The sequence below is a fragment of the Tigriopus californicus genome, chromosome 12, assembly GCF_007210705.1.
Source record: "Tigriopus californicus strain San Diego chromosome 12, Tcal_SD_v2.1, whole genome shotgun sequence".
In the NCBI taxonomy this organism is placed as follows: Eukaryota; Metazoa; Arthropoda; class Copepoda; order Harpacticoida; family Harpacticidae; genus Tigriopus; species Tigriopus californicus.
The window spans coordinates 7,286,931-7,306,955 of record NC_081451.1 but is presented as its reverse complement, the minus strand read 5'-3'; the positions used below and the strand labels follow the sequence as shown (position 1 = coordinate 7,306,955).

At 41.8% G+C, this 20,025-nt stretch overlaps 3 protein-coding genes across 5 annotated transcripts in view; 1 reads left to right on the top strand and 2 right to left on the bottom strand.

Annotated features, from left to right (window-relative positions):
• LOC131892248 (cadherin-86C-like) overlaps positions 1-5,689 on the bottom strand; it is a 13,128-nt gene extending 7,439 nt beyond the window's left edge. The window contains exons 1-7 of the mRNA XM_059242037.1: positions 5,187-5,689; positions 4,610-4,808; positions 1,396-1,648; positions 1,188-1,328; positions 961-1,113; positions 732-901; positions 575-662 (exon numbers count right to left, since the gene is read on the bottom strand). Of these exons, the coding sequence (XP_059098020.1) occupies positions 575-662; positions 732-901; positions 961-1,113; positions 1,188-1,328; positions 1,396-1,648; positions 4,610-4,808; positions 5,187-5,385 (1,203 nt within the window). The 5' untranslated portion in view covers positions 5,386-5,689. The remainder of the gene's footprint in view (positions 1-574; positions 663-731; positions 902-960; positions 1,114-1,187; positions 1,329-1,395; positions 1,649-4,609; positions 4,809-5,186) is intronic.
• A 2,530-nt stretch (positions 5,690-8,219) lies between these two features.
• On the top strand, positions 8,220-17,031 carry LOC131892122 (putative neutral ceramidase C). 2 transcript variants are annotated; one of them, XM_059241884.1, is made up of 15 exons: positions 8,220-8,537; positions 8,627-8,769; positions 9,454-9,600; positions 9,664-9,843; positions 10,303-10,430; positions 10,495-10,699; positions 10,767-10,976; positions 11,038-11,223; positions 11,283-11,396; positions 11,468-11,577; positions 12,030-12,237; positions 12,299-12,462; positions 13,421-13,540; positions 14,519-14,690; positions 16,807-17,031. In XM_059241884.1, exons 2-15 carry the CDS (start codon positions 8,644-8,646, stop codon positions 16,960-16,962), a joined length of 2,226 nt encoding a protein of 741 aa, XP_059097867.1. In that variant the 5' UTR covers positions 8,220-8,537; positions 8,627-8,643; the 3' UTR covers positions 16,963-17,031. The 2 variants fall into 2 exon arrangements, with proteins under 2 accessions (XP_059097867.1, XP_059097866.1); XM_059241883.1 differs by having other exon boundaries at positions 8,220-8,769.
• Positions 16,955-19,974, bottom strand: LOC131892123 (SET domain-containing protein SmydA-8-like). Of its 2 annotated transcripts, XM_059241886.1 has the most exons (8): positions 19,758-19,974; positions 19,577-19,697; positions 19,134-19,340; positions 18,650-18,803; positions 18,440-18,586; positions 17,677-17,952; positions 17,318-17,605; positions 16,956-17,255 (listed from the first exon to the last, which is right to left on the bottom strand). In XM_059241886.1, exons 1-8 carry the CDS (start codon positions 19,826-19,828, stop codon positions 17,011-17,013), a joined length of 1,509 nt encoding a protein of 502 aa, XP_059097869.1. In that variant the 5' UTR covers positions 19,829-19,974; the 3' UTR covers positions 16,956-17,010. The 2 variants fall into 2 exon arrangements, with proteins under 2 accessions (XP_059097868.1, XP_059097869.1); XM_059241885.1 differs by having other exon boundaries at positions 16,955-17,255; positions 18,440-18,803.
• Between the last annotated feature and the right edge of the window lie 51 nt (positions 19,975-20,025).

The window sequence follows — 20,025 nt, the reverse complement described above, 5'->3', positions numbered from 1 at the left end:
AATGCTTCCTCCTTTTTTGGGACATGAAAAAAGTGTTTGCGGCCAACCAAACGCAGACAGTTTTTACCCCCAAACGCGGAACCTGTCAAATGATAAATGTACCGTGCGCAGCTTAAAAAGTGGACCAATGCACTGAGCTTTATACTACCTCTAACGATTCTGATTATGAACAGGTGATGCCTTGTCGTATTCCGTACCTATTATTGACGGGTATAATCTCATACATGAATGACAGTCAGTAGAAGGAATTTAAACATCGTTAATTTGAAACCGATTCCTAATTTGAACTGTGACTATTTTTCACCATCACTCTTTGCGAACTGCTTTATTCCCCAAAAAGTAAGACACTTAGCACGCCGCCAACTGTTTCAATCTGTCCAATTAGTTAGGACGCCCCTTGAATGGAGAACTTAGAATTGTGTCAAAACCAGGTTAGAAAGATTCAGAGATTACCTTTTTTTACCTATTTGCCATTACCTATTACCTGAGTTGCTTCATATTTACTGCTATTTACCTTGTTTGTGGTAACTGCTTCAGTATGGCCTCTATCTAGCTTAGCCTTCAACCCACTTACCTTATCCGTGTCTTCCACAATGTCCAAATCCCCGGAGAAGACCAACACCGTCCCTTCGATGGCGTTTTCCTCTAGATTGGTGGTATAGCTGAAAATGGAGGTAGAAACTCATTTCCATTCAAGGCGATCTCCAGCCTTCGATGTCCATGTGACTCACTGATTTTGCAGGAATCTTGGTTTGCTATTGATGACGTCATCAATGATGACCGCCACTTCGACCTCAGCTTTGGACATGGCCGTCGATTCATTGAGATCCCCGGGCTGACTCGGGATCTCCTCGGCCAAGACCCTTAATATCACGGGTGTGTTGGGTCTAGTTTCAATGTCCTACGTGAACGAAATAATGGATGAAAAGGTCCCAATGACTCACTGACTTTGACACTTACCTGGAGATTCTTGCGCACCGTGATGATCCCTGAGTCAGAATCGATCTGAAAGTAGCTTCTTAACGGGCGCTCTTTGGGATCCAAGCCGTATCGGATCCTTCGTGGATGGGCGTAATCCCCATCAAAGGCTTTCACTTCTAATACCCGATCCCCCTAATAAAAAGTACATGTCAGCTTTCGTTACACCAAAGCTGGATGAAAAACTGTAAATCTTCTTTGGTACTTACCACTTCAGCCGTTTCGGGCAGCCGGGTTACGGGAGGAGCCTCGAGAAAATAGGGGGCCGAGTCCTGGACATCCTGGACTTCAACGATGAATTCGTGGACGACGACATTCCTAGTGTCGTATTTGGTATCCGTCCAAGCATTCTAAAATTCCAGACCCAAGAGAAAATCATGTGCCAAGTTGGTTCGAAAACTCGCCTTCATCACTTACCTCGGCAATGATTTCGAGCACAAAGGAAGACCGTGATTCGTAGTCGAGCTCTTTTTCGAGCCGCAAATCGCACCGACTCTCGCCTTTAATGGCCGTCGGCAACCCTGGACTGATGGAGAAGTACTCGCGGGCGCCCACCGGCAAAAGCTGACATGAGATGCCCCTGAACACGTCCGGGTTCTCCATGATGATGAAAGACTCGATCAAGGAGCCGGCTTTGGTCGTCTCGGCAATGCGAACAATTCTCGGAGCCCTGAAATGGGAAGCAAACCTAGATCATGATCACGATTCCTAGATCTGGCCCGACCCAGTTTTCGGTGTCGGTCCTAGCCCCCCGCTTGCTCCCCTGCTCCCCTGTTCCCCTGTTTGCCATTTTGAACTCGAGGAAATCCTCCGTCTAGGCTTTGTTCCACTTTTAGACAGAAGGAACTACTTAGGCCTACTTGGGAAATGTCACGCCAACCAAGGCCCTCATGGCGACAGATTTGTATGAACAACGTCAACCACAGAGCCTCGCCAAGAGAGTCTGGGGTGACAAACGACCGCCAAGAGAGCCAACCAACCAACCAACCAGCCAACCCACCAACCCACTTCGGGTTTCATAATTGAGCACTTGCCACCATTGATCGCTACAAAGGGTTGATTCAACGGTGGTGGATGAGCGTTTTCAGTTCCAGAGGGACGGACATTGGTCGCGCTATTATTGGCGACAAAGAAACTCTAGTGAGGACTACAATGTAAAAAACGCTTGAGGGAGTCGTTCCACTGTCCCCAAGTATGGGTCGTAGAGCCGATAATGTGGAGAGTGCATGATTTCGAGAACGAGTTTCCTTATTGCCCCCAATCAGCCTGGAGCGACGTGCTCCACTTCCTCAGATGAAATCTGGTTTATTCCACCAACAGGTCCAGCACCTTCAAACAGTTCGTGGAAGCCGTTAGCAATCACAATTAATAACCCTGGGCTCTTAGAAATCACACAAAAGCAAATGCTCTCGGTGAGTCACAGAGGCACAAAAAGTCAATGTATTCATGAAACCAATATCAGATTATTGGTGACCGAGAACAATCAACGGGAGCAATGGTAAAAAATGCATCAAGGGGACAATGAACCGCGAGCTTACCCACTTGTGTATTTGTTCATTACCATTAGTCATGGCTAGGGGAAGGAAGTGGCAACAATTTGACCACGATTGCAAATCCCACATCGGCGCCTCAGCCTAGTTTCTCAGTGTTTTCCCCTTTTGTTTGGAGCTGGCTTTGTTTCGATCCGTAAATGTACTTAAGACTTGGAGTGGAACCGGGTGGAAAACCGGAATGTTGACGAGTTGCGCAACACACGTTCAACCCAAGGATTAGATTGGGATCTTGGTTTCCAACAGTTTCACACACATAAGCGTGCTTTATATAATGAAGAAAATGCAGATTTTGTTTTACTCAAAATGTTGGTTTCCCATCATGTCAAGCTCTTTTTAAGGATGAAACCATGTTTCTTCTGCACTCTTCTTGGTTCTGATTTTTATGTGAGTAAGAACTAATCATTTTTTTGTAAAACACCTCCTTAATTCAAATCACAGTGAAATTCAACTTTCTCTCCCGGGAAAATGTTTTAATATCCCTCGTTCACCTACTTTTCATAAAAGTTAAAAAATATTTTCCTTCTCTAAAAAAACGTTGTCGATGTATTTTTGACAACGGTAGACGTAGAATCTAAACCTAGTACTTGGCTTGGGCCACTGCCTAGGTGCCCCAGGTCCTTGCAACCGAGCTGCCGCAGGCTTGCGCCACTGCCTAGGCGCACCCAGGCCCTTGCAACCGAAAGGTTAGGCTAGGTAAGGTTAGACTAGAAATAAATTGCCAAAATGGCAACACTGGCTTTCTTGATGTTGACAGCTTGAGCTGTTAGGTCTAGATACTCCGTGTAACGTCTATAATATATTTTACCGTTTTCCGAAAATCCTTGGTTTCCTTTGTCAACCTATCAGAAGTATGTTTTTTACTTGCTTTTCTACCATATTTCGGTCCACCCGGTAACAAGGGGAAATGTCCCAATTTGCGCCCAGCCAAACAGGTTTGGGACGAGTGTGTCTCTTCAAGCCAAAATCGAGGCCAGGTTTTCCACAATGGAATATGAGAGCCGTGGTTTAGCCTTGATAATGGCCTTCAAGGTCAATGGGTTGATTGAAAGCATGCATGTCATGAATGGAATACTCTGCCCCCTTCTCACTTTTTTCTCGGGCTTTTGTTCTTTTGATTGAAGGGCGTTATTTATTATTTGAAAGCCAATATGACCTTCAACACCACCCTCTTCCACCTCATTGTGGCATTGACGGGAGTCCAAAAGCAAAGGGTTCACGTTGTACAGTTCTTTCTATGTTTTCTAGACATCATCAACCGTGCGTGTTCCAATCTCAACGACTCCCTATGAATGATGTATACATAACACAGGTCTAATGATGGTTAGCAGCATTGTCTTTACAGGATTTCCATGTCGGATGATAATTAGGGTGACAAACCCTCTGGCATAATAAGCGCCACTTGGAACCCTGCCTACTGAGACAATCAGTGAGTGTCTGGCACGACTCAAAGCAATCCAATTGAGTGCCAAAGCTAGCCATGGACTTGTCAATGTCAAGATAACGCGCCATGAATATGTGACCTAAATTGGAACACATTGAACTGGGCATGGTTTGCTTGTTTCGAAATTTGAACGGATGACACTTGTCTCCATTGGACAAAAGCAAAATGAAAATGGTCTCAGTACACATTTATGTATCACATTCCATTTTGCTGGCTGCTAAATAGTCTTAACAGACCACATTTTTTTGTTTTAGCATGACTCCCTAGCTCTTCGTGGAAGGCTCTATCAAGAAGTTCAATTGAAAGTTCATCAAAACAGGAGTTGAGTTTGCCGTATGTTGCCGCTTTGAAGGATTTTTGCCGTTTTATCCTATTCCGACTCAAGGCGTTTCCAACAAAAATGAGTTTGAAAGAAAAATGTTCCTTTCCCACAAGCAAGGCCTAGGGCCTGATTGCCAGTCAAAACGCTTCAAACCATCTCTCTCACCCCTCCATGCATGGCACTGAAGAATGTTCCTTCCATTCTTCAAGCACAGGTGCCAATCCATTATACAAGTATAACTGGGCATAATAACGAAGGAACAATTGTCTCATTCCATAAGAAACCTTTTTTAAAGTAAGTCCTTCTGGGTCTTACCCTATGAACGCTTCTTGATGAGGAGTGAGTTCGAACTCGGTTTCCACCATGGTGATCTCTCCCCGTGTGTCGATGGCCTCCAGACTGAGGTTGTATTTAGTTCGAGTCCGACTCAGCGGCTTCAAGAGGATCACATCCGCCTCACAGATGGTCTTGGTACAGTCAATGTTCTTGATGTCGATCAGGTGGCTGTCGTCTCCTGAAAAGAATGGCCATGATATCTTTGATTGAAAGCACCAATTATTTCCCCAAGATTGGAACAAACAAGATATGAAGTCTGTCCAGAACAACGAGCCTGAGAATTCATCGCGGTTAGAAAAAGAAGGAACTTGTCTAGGAATTAGGTCACTCCCGGACTTTCTACAATAGTAACAGTGCCAATCAAACATGACCCCTTCGACAGAAGACCCACTGTAAGCACCTATTAGTTGATATTAATGAACCCATCGATATTCATTGAACATAATGGTCATCTACAAGCGTTTAATGATAGCGCCAAAAACATTCTTATGGCTTTACAACCGCGTCCTTGAAGAGGAATTGGCTTGGACTTCAGGAGCAATATGGGACCCCTCACCTGAGACTCTGAACTGCAAAGGGTAGTCCTCATCCGCATCGGAAGCCCGCAGTTTGTAGATGACCGTACCCAGTTTGGTATCCGCGGGCAATAGCACGAGTCTCATGTTGTTGGACAGGTCAAACACGGGCTTGTTAGCATCACTCAAACCGATGAAATGAATGGCCACACTCACCAAAACACTCCACATCACTTTCATGGTGGCTCAAGCATGTACGTATTTAGTTAGAGACACTAGTTTGCAGTTTGCGTGTTTCTCAAATCTCATGTGGTGCCACGTTTGTCATCATTCGTTGACCCGGAATATCACCCTCGAATTAAGCCCACGGATCGAGGGTAGAGGGGTGCATGGACGGAGGGAGGGAGCCCTCTTCACTGCTTTAGGACCCCACCAAGTGGCTGGCAGGAAGGAGTCGGTGATGTGTAAAAAAGAGGGTTCCCCTTTGGTCCACCTGTCCCAGAGGAGAATAATAGTTCTTGTACTACGTAAACTACACTGAGTGAAAGAAGCCACTACTGATTCGGCTTCTTCTCCTTCTCCTCCTCCACCTCACCTCAAGATCTGAATCTGACTGATTCGGCTTTCACCCCCCTTGCTTACTCTTTGGAGGGAAAACGACGAGAAAAAGAAAAGAGGACCAAGTGTGGAAAGAACACACCGAGCAATGTCAAATCCAAAGAGATCTGATAGAGCGACGCCCGATTCTCGTTCATTGGTGTGCCAGGTCGTCGTGAAACTAGTCATTGTGAGACTAATAAAAGATATCACTGAACAAAAAAGTGACATTCAGAAATCAATAGACAAATCAATATCTTCACGCACAAGAGTGCAAATGTGACTAAGGAAAAATATATGCGTTGTGGCCGAAACTATTTGTTTAAGCATTGAAAATCTTTGATGTAGGATCTATGTGTCCCATTAAATAAATCTTGTAATTTTTCTAGCATTACTGGCTCTGAGCCGATTTTGAAATTGTGAGGCGATAAATCACTAAATTGTTTGAAGACAAACCCCGAAGTCCAACTACTCATATATTTTTATCGTTGAAAAAAAAAACATTTTCTATCAAAGGCGTGAATTGTTCTTGATTTTTCAATCCATCGTTCAAATGTATGCAACAACTACGAAAGAAAAAGATGCAATTGAATACCAATATCAAACAAACTCAAGCATCCCTCAATGTAGGTCCTTCACCTTTGGATGGCAGATGGGATTCTGGATAGCACTGACAAATTGGGTGCGTCCCCTCTAGTGAGTGTCTGTGAGAACAAGGAACCGTTCGTTGGCTTTTGGCTTTGCCCCGTTTGGCGTGGCTCCTCGCGCTTAATAGGGAACCAAAGCCATGAGGAGGGATCGTAGCTTCCTTAGTTCCATGCACAGGAAAGAAAACATTAGCGCTCCACTTTTAAAAAGGCGTTTGTCGCACGCATACAAGTCTGAAATGGAGGAGAAGAAGAAGAAGAAGAAAAAGACCGTCCACACGCATTCTGAAAATGCCCTTATGCTCCATGGAAAATTGAAGTCCCGAGAGAAGTATAATCTGTCCATGGGCGAAATGAATTAGCATGTCCGGATTTGCTCTGATGTAAATCTAACCAAAAAAAATGGATCTTGCAACGTGCGCCCGTGCACCTTGGTTTGTTATATGCATGTATACCTGTCAATTGATTTCTTGTGGCATATGAGTGTGTGTTCTCTCTTTCTCTCTCGTTACTTGAAAAAGGGAAAGCTAAATTTGAAGTATTTAGGCCACCACAGAAACCTGTTCCGAAAGGAGCGACAACTTTGGTATATCCCAAAACCAATTAGACCTTTAAATACCTCAGTCAAAATTTGAACAATGGGTGTTTTTTGGTCCCATTGATAGGCTTGGCATTATAACTCCCAGTCTTGTCCCATCTGAAAGTAAACTACGATCTAAAGCTAAGCGGATAAGGGCATTACCAACTCCAATCCTGCCAATACACGAGATGCGTTCCTTTTTCGTGGTGGCATAAGGTGATATTTGAGTCCTGAATTCAATTTTTGACTAGGTTTCATCGAGCACAAGGTGAATGTTCCGCCATGATCCGAGAATGTATTGACAGCGCATGATTTATTTTGGTTGGGACAATGAATATCGTGTTCCAAACGAAAATGATCCCAAGACTTGAGGGCCCTTTTACCTTATAGACAATTGGGTTTCCCTCTTCTTTCAATAACAAGAGGCCAGACTGAAAGAAAGAATGCGATCAGAGTCAACCAATCCAATTCTGGCTTCTTTACTTGACATGCCACTCATAAACGAGGCCAGTCTGCATAGCCTTCGAATCCATTACCTAAAATAGCTCACTCTAATGAAGTCGACGCGATGTTACAAATATCAAGCCGTAAATTTAATTACTATTGTTGCAGAGGGACAAACCAACAAACATGACGATTTCGTGCAGTAATTATTGATATTTAAGTCGGTTTGAATTAATGAGCGAGCCATGATGTGAAAAAGGTGATGTGTGAAAAAATCAATTTTTGAAGTTTTTGAGGACTCTTCAATATTGACGTTCAATAAGTACATTCATGTACTTATCACATCTTAGCTATGTAACACTGAGAAAAGGACAACTGCCAGGTAAGGATGTCATGTCGATTTGTCATGATCAATACTTATTTAATACGTTTTAAGTGAATCTAACACCGTTCGCCCTTTTTTTCTTTGGCTTGGTTTTTCACGGGCTCTTCTAGCCGCTATAAGGAATGCAATCCCCATTACTATTAAATGAAAGGTTATAATTCGTCTATTTATTACCTTTCAATCTTTATATGATATTTGGTTTACCAACGAATTTGAGTTGACAGACTGAGCTAGTCCTTGAATGTAGGGTTGATCTGGAATGCTATCTAAAAAATTGTCCAAGTTTGACCTGAAAGATGCAACCGGATCCATAAGGCTTACGTATTCCCTTCCACGAACATTAGAGGAAGCAAATCAAAACAATGAAGGAGCCTTGTGCGGAAGCTATTTGAGGGATTGTTTTTAATACATTTTAAACATGTTTTGATAGTTTGGGAGTAGTTCTCGAGCCGAGTCATTTACATTACTAAGAGCTAGGTTGCGCGATTTTAGAACGAGAATATCGAAGTGATGGTTAATTTCATTTCCCATAAGAAAATGCGTGGGAATTAGATGCACAGAGGGGCAGAGACGTCAGTCTCTCGTCCATTTGGTTTCTAGGCCAAGAGAGTGGTTCTTCGCTGCATTGGAGTTGACGTGCTAGTAGACACAAAATACTATGGTAAAGTGAACCTGTGAACCACGACAATCTACTTCAGACCCATTGATTAAGAGCATGACGACCAACCAATAACGTTTGGTAAGTTTGTGAATCTTCTTTCTTCAAGGGATGTAAACTTACATCGACATCAAAGAAGCCCTTGATTGACCTTGGAATTTCACTTCCAGATAAGATCCATGGAGCCATGTCTGTTTGGAATCAAATCGTATTTGGCTGGGGGTGTTTGGTTTGGGTCAAAATGGCCCAATGCGGGTACCAAGTTGGCGTTGGAATTGGCGACACTACGGGGCCGGTTGTCGGCATTGGCATGGTAACTGCACCTCATAATTTAAAGATATTAAATGTCTTGCTCACTATTCTATTCAGAATGACTAAGATGTGATTGACAAGATGAAAATGGAAAAACTCATAATAATTTAGCCACTGTCACTAAAAGAAGACGCATCTTGTGACTTTTCAAAAAAATGGCCAAATTTGAATGGGGCTTCCCAGGAATTGAAGCATAATTTTGTTAAAAATGCGAGTCGTCGGGAAAACTTTGGTGCTCCGAATTTTTTTGTGATTTTTAATGTAATGTAGTGTTTTGACACGTATCCCATTAACAAGACTGCAATACGACTCTTTAATGTAAAAAACCATGAATGACTTTTATCAAAATGATAAATGACCCTCATGATTTCAACACATAAAACACCATTACAACCGACTAAATATGTACATATTTGGCTTTGAAAAGATACAATTTGTCCCGCTTCATATATTGCAATGATAACGATCATGATAATGACACGACCTGACATGATTGTATGCGAGAATTCCCACTGAATGGTTATGTGGTTAAGGTTAAGTACAACTTATTGTTTTGAGACCGAGCGTCAGATGAAAAACATTGTTCGCCTGTTGGGGTTGATCTGAAAGCCATTTAATTGAAACACAAGTAACATATTAAAACCACAAAATCAAGCTGTAACTTAAGAGAAATTCCTTCATTTAGATGGGATACGCCAAGGCTGGCCAGACCACACAAGGAATTCACACGAGGCTTTTCGCTCGAGCATTCTTTTTCCAAGAGGAGGCCGGTTCAATGGCGGTGTTTGTCTCCGTGGATTCAGGCATGATTGGCCAGTTGATGAAATATGAGGTAGCACAGTGGTCCAAGATCCAGCATACCATTTAGTACTTTAAAAAAGAGAACTCCATCTAGGTAATAGCTAAAGTACGCAAGATCACAGGTCTCGAACTACGCCATGACAATCTACTGCTTTCGGCCACTCATACCCATTCTGGACCCAGTGGATACTTTCAGTATGTGCTCTTCACTGTTGGGGGAGGATCCGGGTTTGTAGAGCAAAGCTTTCAAGCCATAGTAAACGGCATTACTACGGTAAGCATTGAATCATCTTGCATTCTCATTCTCCAGTTTCCTTCATCGGTTTTGAACCCCAGCGCCCTCTATTATTCTCAGTAAGCGAGAATTTGAAAATCCATTTCTGGTCGTATTTCGGACACCATTAAAACGAAGCCGTTCATTTTAATCTAAATCTGATTACTTGTTAGGTTTAGGTATCTTTGAAAACTAGATAAATAACAAGAAAAAATGTATCACAGGAGCTGACACCAATCCAGATCCATAAACAATAAACAATAAACCACTTAAATACTAAACGAAGTGCGTTGCTTAAGATGACCTAGCTGGGAGCTTGGGAGTTTCATTTTCACGATTGATATAACTTTTAGCCTGGTCTTTAGATGGCAGAACTACAACAGGCTAGAACCATATTTGTCCATCAATTATCCAAAAGCAGCTTGAATGCGTTTATTGTGGATACTATTTCTATTGCAGGCAATCGTTAGAGCCTATGAGACAAAGCAACCAGCCAAGTTGTTCTTGGCCCAATCTGAGCTCACTGACTCCAGTATAAATCGGAGTCCCAGCTCTTATCTAAGAAACCCAGAGGAAGAACGCCAAAGGTGACAAAAAAATAGCGTTTCGGAATAATAACGTAATGTTCAAACGCAACCTCTAACCTTTAAGGTATTCTGGAAACACAGACTATTCCTTCACTCAATTGAATATAATGCGCGAATCCGCAAATGAACTGATTGGAGTAATCAATTGGTTCGCTGTGCACGCCACGTCCATGAATAACTCCAATCATTTGATCTCTGGAGACAACAAAGGATTGGCTAGTCTCATTTTGGAGCGGAATCAGAACCCTCCAGGGACCACTTCTGGCAAAGTGCGACAGATGTCACAGGAAAGTGATGGGCTAATGGCTACTTGTCAATCAATTTCATTCACTTTAGGGTCCATTTGTGGCAGCCTTTGCTTCCAGTAATTTGGGAGATGTGTCTCCCAACCTACAAGGGCCTCGTTGCGGAGGAACAGGGTTGCCATGTGATCAACCCAAAGCCAAGTGTTGCCGACCAGACGAGGACTGCATCGCCTTTGGTCCAGGTTCTGACATGTTTGATTCCACGTATATCATCGCCCAATGTCAGGTCACCAAAGCTAAAGTAAAAATAAACAATAGAATATGCAGAACATATGCTAACTATTGGTCACTTTTACTCTAAGGAACTTTTGGCTAGTGTCGATATGGAAATCAAAGGTGGCATAGCCAGTGCCCATCAATGGATTGATATGACAAATCAAAGGGTAACTTTACCGGACGGGTCCACGCACACCACTTGTAAACCAGCTTTGGGCTATGGTTTTGCATCGGGGACCACGGATGGCCCCGGAGAACCTGCTTTCATAAGGGTAAATGTTGCTTAATGTCTCTCTAACTGGGTGATGATTTAACCTCCTTTTGAATTTAGTGTAGGGGTCCTAATAATAACATGTGGAACCAGATCACGAAATTGATCACCAATCCATCACCAAGGCAGAAAAGGTGCCATTATCCCAAGAAAATATTGCTCAATACCGGTGAAGTGAGCGCTTGAGTAATGGTCATTAATCATCTGGATTGACTTAATTAGGCTTGATGATCTTGATTTGACAGATGAAGATCCCTAGCAAATGGCATCCCGAAAAAGTGGACACTCAGATTCTGAAGATTGGCCAATTGGTGATTGCTGCTGTTCCAGGTGAATTCACAACGATGGCTGGACGGTAAAGTAATCCACGATCTTCTAGATACTCCCATGTGGATTGTTAACGGCTTTTTCGCTCAAAATCGTCCTACTTAGGGTTGGAGCAGCTCTAAGCCTCGGTTGAAAATACATTAATGAAATAAGGAAATTGGATTCTTGCAATTAAATATTTACCGAAATTATGTCATGAAAACCTTTACGTAGTAGATGTTATAAAGCCATTGCAAAATAACCTTGACCAACACTCCCACGTTTTCTAAGCCAGAGTTTGGCTTCTACCTTCTATGATGCTTGACTTGATCAGAGGAGTGATTCCATAAACCACTTTATCAATTACTGATTGTGACACAAACGTAGAAATGCATCTCCAACTCTTCTGGGAGACCTTTTAAATCCTATAAGGAAAATTCAGGGCACTCATGACAACTAAATAAGAATTTGTTTTTCTTCTTCTTTCATTGCAATATTTAGGCGCTTGCGCGAGTCGATCATTGCCTCTGCATATCCTGACAACGTGGAAGTGGTAATTGCGGGATTGTCCAATGTGTACACCCATTATGTCACCACGTACGAAGAATACCAAAACCAGAGATATGAAGGGGCCTCAACCATATATGGGCCTCATACCCTTCGTGCATATCAACAACAATACTCCTACCTCATGGAAAAAATGTCCAAGGTACTAATGAGCTACAAAGTACGGCTCTAAAACGATGCCCTCCAACTACGACCCATTTCAGAGAGAACATGTGCCGTATTTGAAGAGACCGCCCAATTACAAAGCCAAACAGATCCGCCTTGACAGGGGCATGTATTGGGACATGATTCCTCCAACCAAAGAGGCTGGAGAGTGTGTTCAAAAGCCTCCCAAATTTGCTTATCCTGGCGACACTGTCATCGTCAAGTGAGTCTAGACTGAGACTTTACATTTTCTACTTCCGACTTCTATAGCCCTTTTCATCGAGGGAGAAAGCGCCCTCTGTTTCGTCTAGATGCGACAAGATGCTACAAACAAACGTAGAACCGAGAGAACACGCTTTAAAATGCGAGATTTTATCAAGGGACAATAAGATTAAAAAATGCATTGCTAAAGTATTGTGATACAATGAATAACCCCACAACTCATCTGGGAGACCTTTCAAATCCTTTTTGGGTAAAATTCCGAACAACTATGACATGTAAATAATCATTGTAAAGGAAGTTGTATACTGCATGATTGACACTTTTGCAATCATCATCTAGGAAAATAGAACTGCATAAAAGCACAGCTTCACAAGTTTTTGATGACCAACTTTAAAAAAATCACTATCTCTAGACTTAATTTTTGTTTTTCTGGACAATTTAATGCAAAAAGACGATCACGAAAAGTCGCTGGTATGCTACAAGTATACACTATGTAGCTCCTTGTTAATTTCAATTTAGAAGTCAAAAATGTTGATGATTTTACTGTTGGAGGATTTGAAAGGTCTTTCAGAAGAGTTGGTGGTCTATCTATGGTGTTAGAATGTATCAACAATAAGATGTTCAGCGAAAAATACCTTGTTGAAATCAGGCATCTTAGAGCACATTTTCGTCCTTTTACGTTTGTTTGTCCGAAAGGAGAGAAGATAGAGGAGACTGAAAAGGACTATTCTTCAGTTTATTTTTTATATTTTTTTCATAGTTGGTCATGAATAGTAGTATTATACAGTATAGTGTAAGAATTCCTAAGAAGGATAGTGTAATGGAAAAAAATGGTCTAATCGACCTGTTGTTCGGAAACACTCTGGTTTTTAACCATTGCTACTAGACGAAGGCAGCCATTGTGAGAACTTCTTAATGCACATCTAATCAACTCTGAACTAAAATACTGGTCTACTCAGGTTTGTGGCTGGGCATCCAAGGAACGATCTGATGCTAGAACAAACGTTCCTCAAAGTGGAGCATCAGCAATCACCCAACAACTGGGTGGTCATGGCCACCGACACCGATATTGAGACCAAGTGAGTTTCTTCTTGTGTTTACTTTTAACAGGTTCATAGGACGATGCAATTAAGCTTCCAACACGGTTAGTTCAGAGTGATTCACGAGGTCCACGTGTACTGTCTGTTCATTCGTCAACTACAGGGTGGCCGGAAATAATAGAAACATGTTTACTTTGCTTTTGAGAACAAAATATGACTGTTAGGTCAAATCAAAACCTCTAGAAATATTGAAACGTACAACTGAAGAAGGAGTTCTTTGAGTGTCACTCGATATGGGATTCTTTTGCGACCACCATAGCCTCTAGACTACGACAAACTCGCTCACGGTTGACACAGGAAGACAACAGATTAGGTTATTCCCAATTGCCTTCACTACTGAATATGCATTGCCAACGGAGAAGAAACATTAATTGGTTATGCAGAACTCGCTCCTGTCTCTGTGATAGTGGAAAAAGGTATAATTTGCTTTCTTTACTGATGACCAAGTTTAAAATATTTATGCGTGAAATTTTGATTGAGTGATCAAATAGCCGTTATTTCTGGTCACCCTGTACTCTGAGGTGAAATGCTCGTCATTTTATTCATAACCGTGTTTTTATTCTTTCGACATTCCTTCACCCATTTTCTCACGAATGAAAATTGAAAGGATTAACATTCCTATATCCCAAGATAATCCAATAATTCCTTTTATCATTTGAATCAAGAAGAAAGATGTATTTTTAGGTACTGTGTGGTGTGAGCTTATGATTAAAATTGGTTTACATCTTTATGAGCTCCATTTTTTGTTGGACAATTGTTCGAGCGCAACTTTTAAACGTTAGTTTGTTTACCTCTAGGATTTACCTTTTAGGACCACCTCTGTTCAACTCTTTCCTCGATATCTAAACCCTCAAATTTTATAAGTTATAGCTCTACCTATAGATAGCTCTACCCTAAATCATCATCAACAACAACAACAATGATAATACTCTCAATTTGTTCTCTTCAATTTCGAAGGTTTATTTGGAAACGTAAATGCTTGGTTTGCGAAGGGATCGCCGAAATCCATTGGAAAATACCGTACAAAATCCCCAAAGGTACATTCCGCATCACGCATCAAGGACACACGAAAGGAGCCTCGTTGAAACCCATCTTGCTCTCATATCGTGGAGTTTGTCCCAATTTTCAGGTACGTTCTGAATCAGGCTTTAGGGGCCAAGGGGTTGCCCTGAATATTCTTGTTCTTGGTCAAGAATGCCGGGGTCTCGGGTCCGTTGCGTCGAAGGGTCTCCAACATCTTGCGGTCGAAAGTCTTACTGAAGGGCAAGAACGAGCCTGGGATTCTTCTGGAGGGCCCAATTAAAGCCGGATGGGCCAAAGAACGTCGAAATCGGGTCTTGGTCTTCAGCTTTCCGATCAAGGCCGCTTTCACAAGTAGTTTCTTGACTTTCCCGAAGGCTCCAACCGTCAACTTCTTGATCAGATGACCCGGGATTCGGGGAGCTCGTTGATGTCCGCCGTGAGAATGTCGCTTGGCTCGGTGAAGGAAGAATTCGGGATCAACGGGTTGGACTCCGGGGGGGTTCGAAACCAATGCAGGGCTAGGATTGGTTAGAAGACGAGGAGATACGTCCATATAGTACAAAAGGCTCAGACTCGATATGATCATAGGAACAATGATGATCAAGAAAACAAACACACGAAGGTTGTTGTTCTCGATTCGTTCAGGCCTTGGAGCCACGGGACGAAAGTTGAGTTTTGAGCCCATGATGTTGATGGTGATTACTTAAGATGAGGGAGGAAGACAGAATGTGATCAGGGTGGAAACCAACGGGCGACTGAATTCGAGAATGGAGATTGTTTGCGGTCAGCTACTGTTGTTAGCGTGTCAGCGCTAGGAAAACATATTCATGGGACATAGAATGCGGGTGTGGGAATTCCCAAGGAGAGTGTCAAGGATGAAACTGGGCAAATTGACCCCAACGATCTCAATGTTAGACAAACTAGTGAACAATCAATCAATTGACGAGTGCGATATGAAAACTGCTGGGAAGAAGAGCGTGCAGATGTCAGATTATTTCATGGGTAAGGTCGTAATTGACAACGGGCTCCCCTACGTAGTTTGCGACACAGTGCTAAAACATGACGCTGGATCCAAAGAGATTATAGCCGACCGAGATTACAAATCATAACGATCGGCGACCTGACCTGTGCTGTCGAAATACTGTGTACCTATTCATATTCAAACTCACCAAACTCAACATCTGGGATCATTTTTGGCAAGAATGCGGAAATGAGGAATTTGAATAGGAGACAAATATATCACGCTTCTTGCTAATATCACTCGCTAATGCGAAAAAAATGTCCCACTTCCCTAAAAAGAAAAGACTAGAGAATTTTTTTGCGGACTTCTTTACTTACTGCAACTGGGAATGGAATTCCCAGCAGCTTAAGACGGCAAAAGTACTCATTTTATTTAACTTTATATTCATATAAAATCTGATTCGCCAATTAGAAACTATTTGTGTATATTTATTTATGCCATGTTTTTTTCCCAAACAAATACTACGTCAGATAGATTAACCAATTAATAAACACATGCCGCTGAAAGTCGCTTCAGATTAACTAATCGAGTTTTTGAATATGCCTCGGACATCAATTTCTCTAAGGTAACTCAAACGCATTAGAAATCAATATGGAACAATCTATCCCCATATCGGTCACATATTTGTTGACGATTATAGTTAGCTCACAAAGGCAAAGAAAGCACATTTCGACCTGCAGAATATAACACTTTTTTTGCTATGTACGAGAGCATTTGTTTGAACCTCATTTATTTAGGGAATATTTTTTTTGCGGACTTCCTTACCGCTGCTGGGATTGGAATCCCAGCAATTCAAAATTTATTCATTTATTTATTTATATAAATCATTTGATCGACCAACGAATTAGTTGAATATAAGGTTGATCAGGAATTTTCGTCAAAAACTTGTCCAAGTCTGACTTAAATCCTGCTACTGGATCAATGCCTGCATAAGCCCTACGTATATTTGAGGGAACCAAATTGAACAATGAAGGAGCCCGAGAAAGAAGAGAGTTGGACTTCATTGTTTTAACTAGCCTGGATTCTCGAGGGCTTAAAGGTGCTCTCAAAACGCACGTTAAGCCCCTACGGTCACTACAATTGAATAACGATCATAATTTCTTAAACTCAGAATTGTTTGATTCTATGCTTCGAAGCTTGATTTTGAGTCTCCCTTTGAGCGAGAATGACTAATGACACTCCCAAAATCAAATCGTTTCAGGTTGTTCACGGCCGAAGAATGTCCAATGCCGAAGAACCCTCCCGAGTCCAAAACCTCCGTCCAACCTCGGAAATCTCTTGGAGTTCCATGTCATGGCGTGGATTCATCACAAAGATTGGAAAATTCCTCAATGTTCAAATGAAATCTCTTTTGTAGTGATGTGTCACCTCATCTTTTATTCATTTTATTACAAGAACGTATCAGTTAAGGCATCATATCTAAGAACTTGTTTATTTCATCTACTGAGATCAAAGCTTTTTGCGAAAGCTCCACAATTTTCGCCTCAAAGGAGCCACCTTCACTGAAACGTAAACATCTCTGGACTTCCAACAGGATTTGTCGCAAATTTGGTAACGAATCCTGGAATCCCTTCTTGGAGATGGTCTGATTTTGGAAGTCAATTTGCGACTGAAACACACAGGCTGAGTACATCTCCCACAAAGTCCGCCCTAAAATAGTGCCATGAGGTTGAACTTCAAATGTAATTAGACCGACCTCAAGAGTTGCTTACCCCTGTTGTGACTGATTCCCGGATCAATTATGTCCAAGGCGTTCAAGTAATCTTGGCAATACTTAATCTTCCCCTCCAACCTTGCCCGACTCATTTGGCTATTGGCAAATCCTGGCTTTCGCCCCAAGAGATTGACGAGCAACCATTTGACAATGGAGATCAGATAATGTTGAGGATGAAACTTGGAGCCGAATTGATCCAGGATACTTTCCAATCCCTCAATGTCGTCCGTGAACGTTGACTCAATGGCTTTGGTGAGTTGATCCTCCAGTTTCTGCACCGTTGTGCCTGTGAAACAAAGGGACATGGGTTTGGGTTGTCCCATTGCCAAATCCTTCTTGAAAAGTTTTTAAGCTTACCATCAGCTTTGCTATGGCAAAAGTCACACTCGTAATCGGTCACATCGTTCAAAGTGGTCAGATTGGGATCCAAATTGGGCAACAAATTGCCTCGACAATTGGACCCATCTCCTCCAGGACCTCCACAGATCAAGGTAGAAAAGTGGGATCCCAACTCTGACGGGGACTTGCATCTTAAGCATTGACACGCGAAGCACCAACCCTCCCAAAGGATCTTCCTTCTCTCCCATCGGCCTTTCAATCCCCCGGAATAATGCAGAGTGACTTCTTGGCCAGCTGGAATAGCGGTCATTTTTTGTTCTAGTACATAGACGTGTATGTGTAATTAAAGATGCATGAAAATGGTATAAGGCTTGAAAACCTGGTTAAGTGCTAACAAAAGCTGTACCATCTGACTGAAGCAACTGCATTTTGAGGGCAGAGAAATGACAAGGAAAAATGACAAGGATGATGTTCAGTAATCATCAGTAAAAAAATGTAGCACCATATGGCTTTTTAAGGTTCTGAGAGCTTGAACTTTTATTGGGACAGGGACATCGGCTCCGCTCCCTTGAACGCGAATTTTTGCCAATTAAAAAAAAAAAATCAAACATTGTAAAATGCATTTTGAAATGGTAAGGAAACATTATTGATGCGGTCAATACATCTTATATCAAAAGAAAATGAAAATGCAAGCCGGCGAGCGTGAATAGACATTCTGTCCAGGCTTGATAACGCCACCATGCACACGTAGTTTGGGGGTTAACTTTTGTCAATGCCTCACCCTGTATAAGAACTTTAGCCCTGGTTTGTATGACAGGACCATGTCTCTCTTCCTTCCTCCAAGTTCGGACCCGAAAGGTGTTATTCAAGCAATCATGGGAGGCAAATGAAGTAATTGGAAACAGAGCCTTTCCTCCACTTGGTTCGTCTAAAAAACGACTAATTTTGTTGGTTACATAGTATATGCAAGTGTTATTTATGGTCACCCTACCTGGATGAGGATGATATTCAAGAGCGTTGATGTAGAGGATTCGATGAAGGAGCCGAATCTCATCTGCATTATGATGAGATTGTTCCATATCACATCGAATAACATTAACGATCTTGTCTTCACAACAAATGAAGTCCTTATCTTGGGACAGTGCCTGTAAGCGTAGGTGGGTTCATTTAACCGCTTCGACTTTTTAATTGCATCCTTTAATAGTTAAAAGGCATTCTATGAATCTATTATAAGATCAGTTAAAATGACGAATATTTGGGTGGATGAGGGGTGAACAGTTTTGGGAGGAAAAAGTCGCAACAGGATAGTCTTAAAAATTCATCAATCAATGTAGGTCTAAGTTTTAGTTCGTTATCTTGAACTATTAAAAGCATACTAAAACGAAAAGGTTCCATGCACTTCACATATTGATTCTCATTCAAATCTATTACCTTTTTCCTAATATTTGAATACATCTAGTGATATTTCTGCTTACCTCGTGATTAGGATCTAGACTCGTGATCAAGGCCCATTGTTCAACATTTTCGTCCTTCAAACTCAAACATCTCAAGATTAAGAATGCGTCGAAGAATGTTTTCCAGTCTTGGCAGTGTTCTAAAACTTTTGAAACCAGCATATATTCGGATGTCTTGGCAAATATTATTTCACAATTCCGGGAACAAGACCATGTGCCAGTTTTGATCTGGAAGACGTGAATAGAGACTGTTCCTTCTTAATCTTGTGGAACGGATACAATGAAAAGGCTGAACACATCAACTTTCCACTGGCAAACATTAAATCATCTAAACTGTGAGCGCTATTTATTCATGATGATGCAATCATTGAAGCCAAGGTATTTTCAACTTTATGACTATTTCGCATTGAACTGGTTGTGCATAAGCGGTTATTATAACCCGTTTCCAAATCACCAAGTCTTACCATTTTCATACAATTCAAACATGATGGCTCCTCGTTTTTGTTCATTGATGGCCCCGACACCAAAGGTTGCTCCTCGAAAACCAAATCCCCCGGCAAAATGTCCCTGGTTGCCAACAAGATCCTTTGAAAAATCATTAGTAGTATGGAAGCATAATAAATTTGCAATATGGATTTGTCTCACCTGCCCTTTACTAAATCCGAACTTATCTTGCACGGAAAAGAGTCGTGAAAGTATTTGTTGCTTGCTTCCATTCTCTTCAATTCTCTTCTTATTGATGTTGAAAAATGTTTGGCCGGCGTTCAAATAAAAGAAAGTCAGTCACCACATTGCCCAACGAGCAAATAACACGCAACCTCGCTTGAAACCCTTCAAAAATGCCTTACACGGACTCTGTCTGTATGTACTTGTTTAACGCATCATTTTGATAACTCAGCAAATTAGCTTCTCA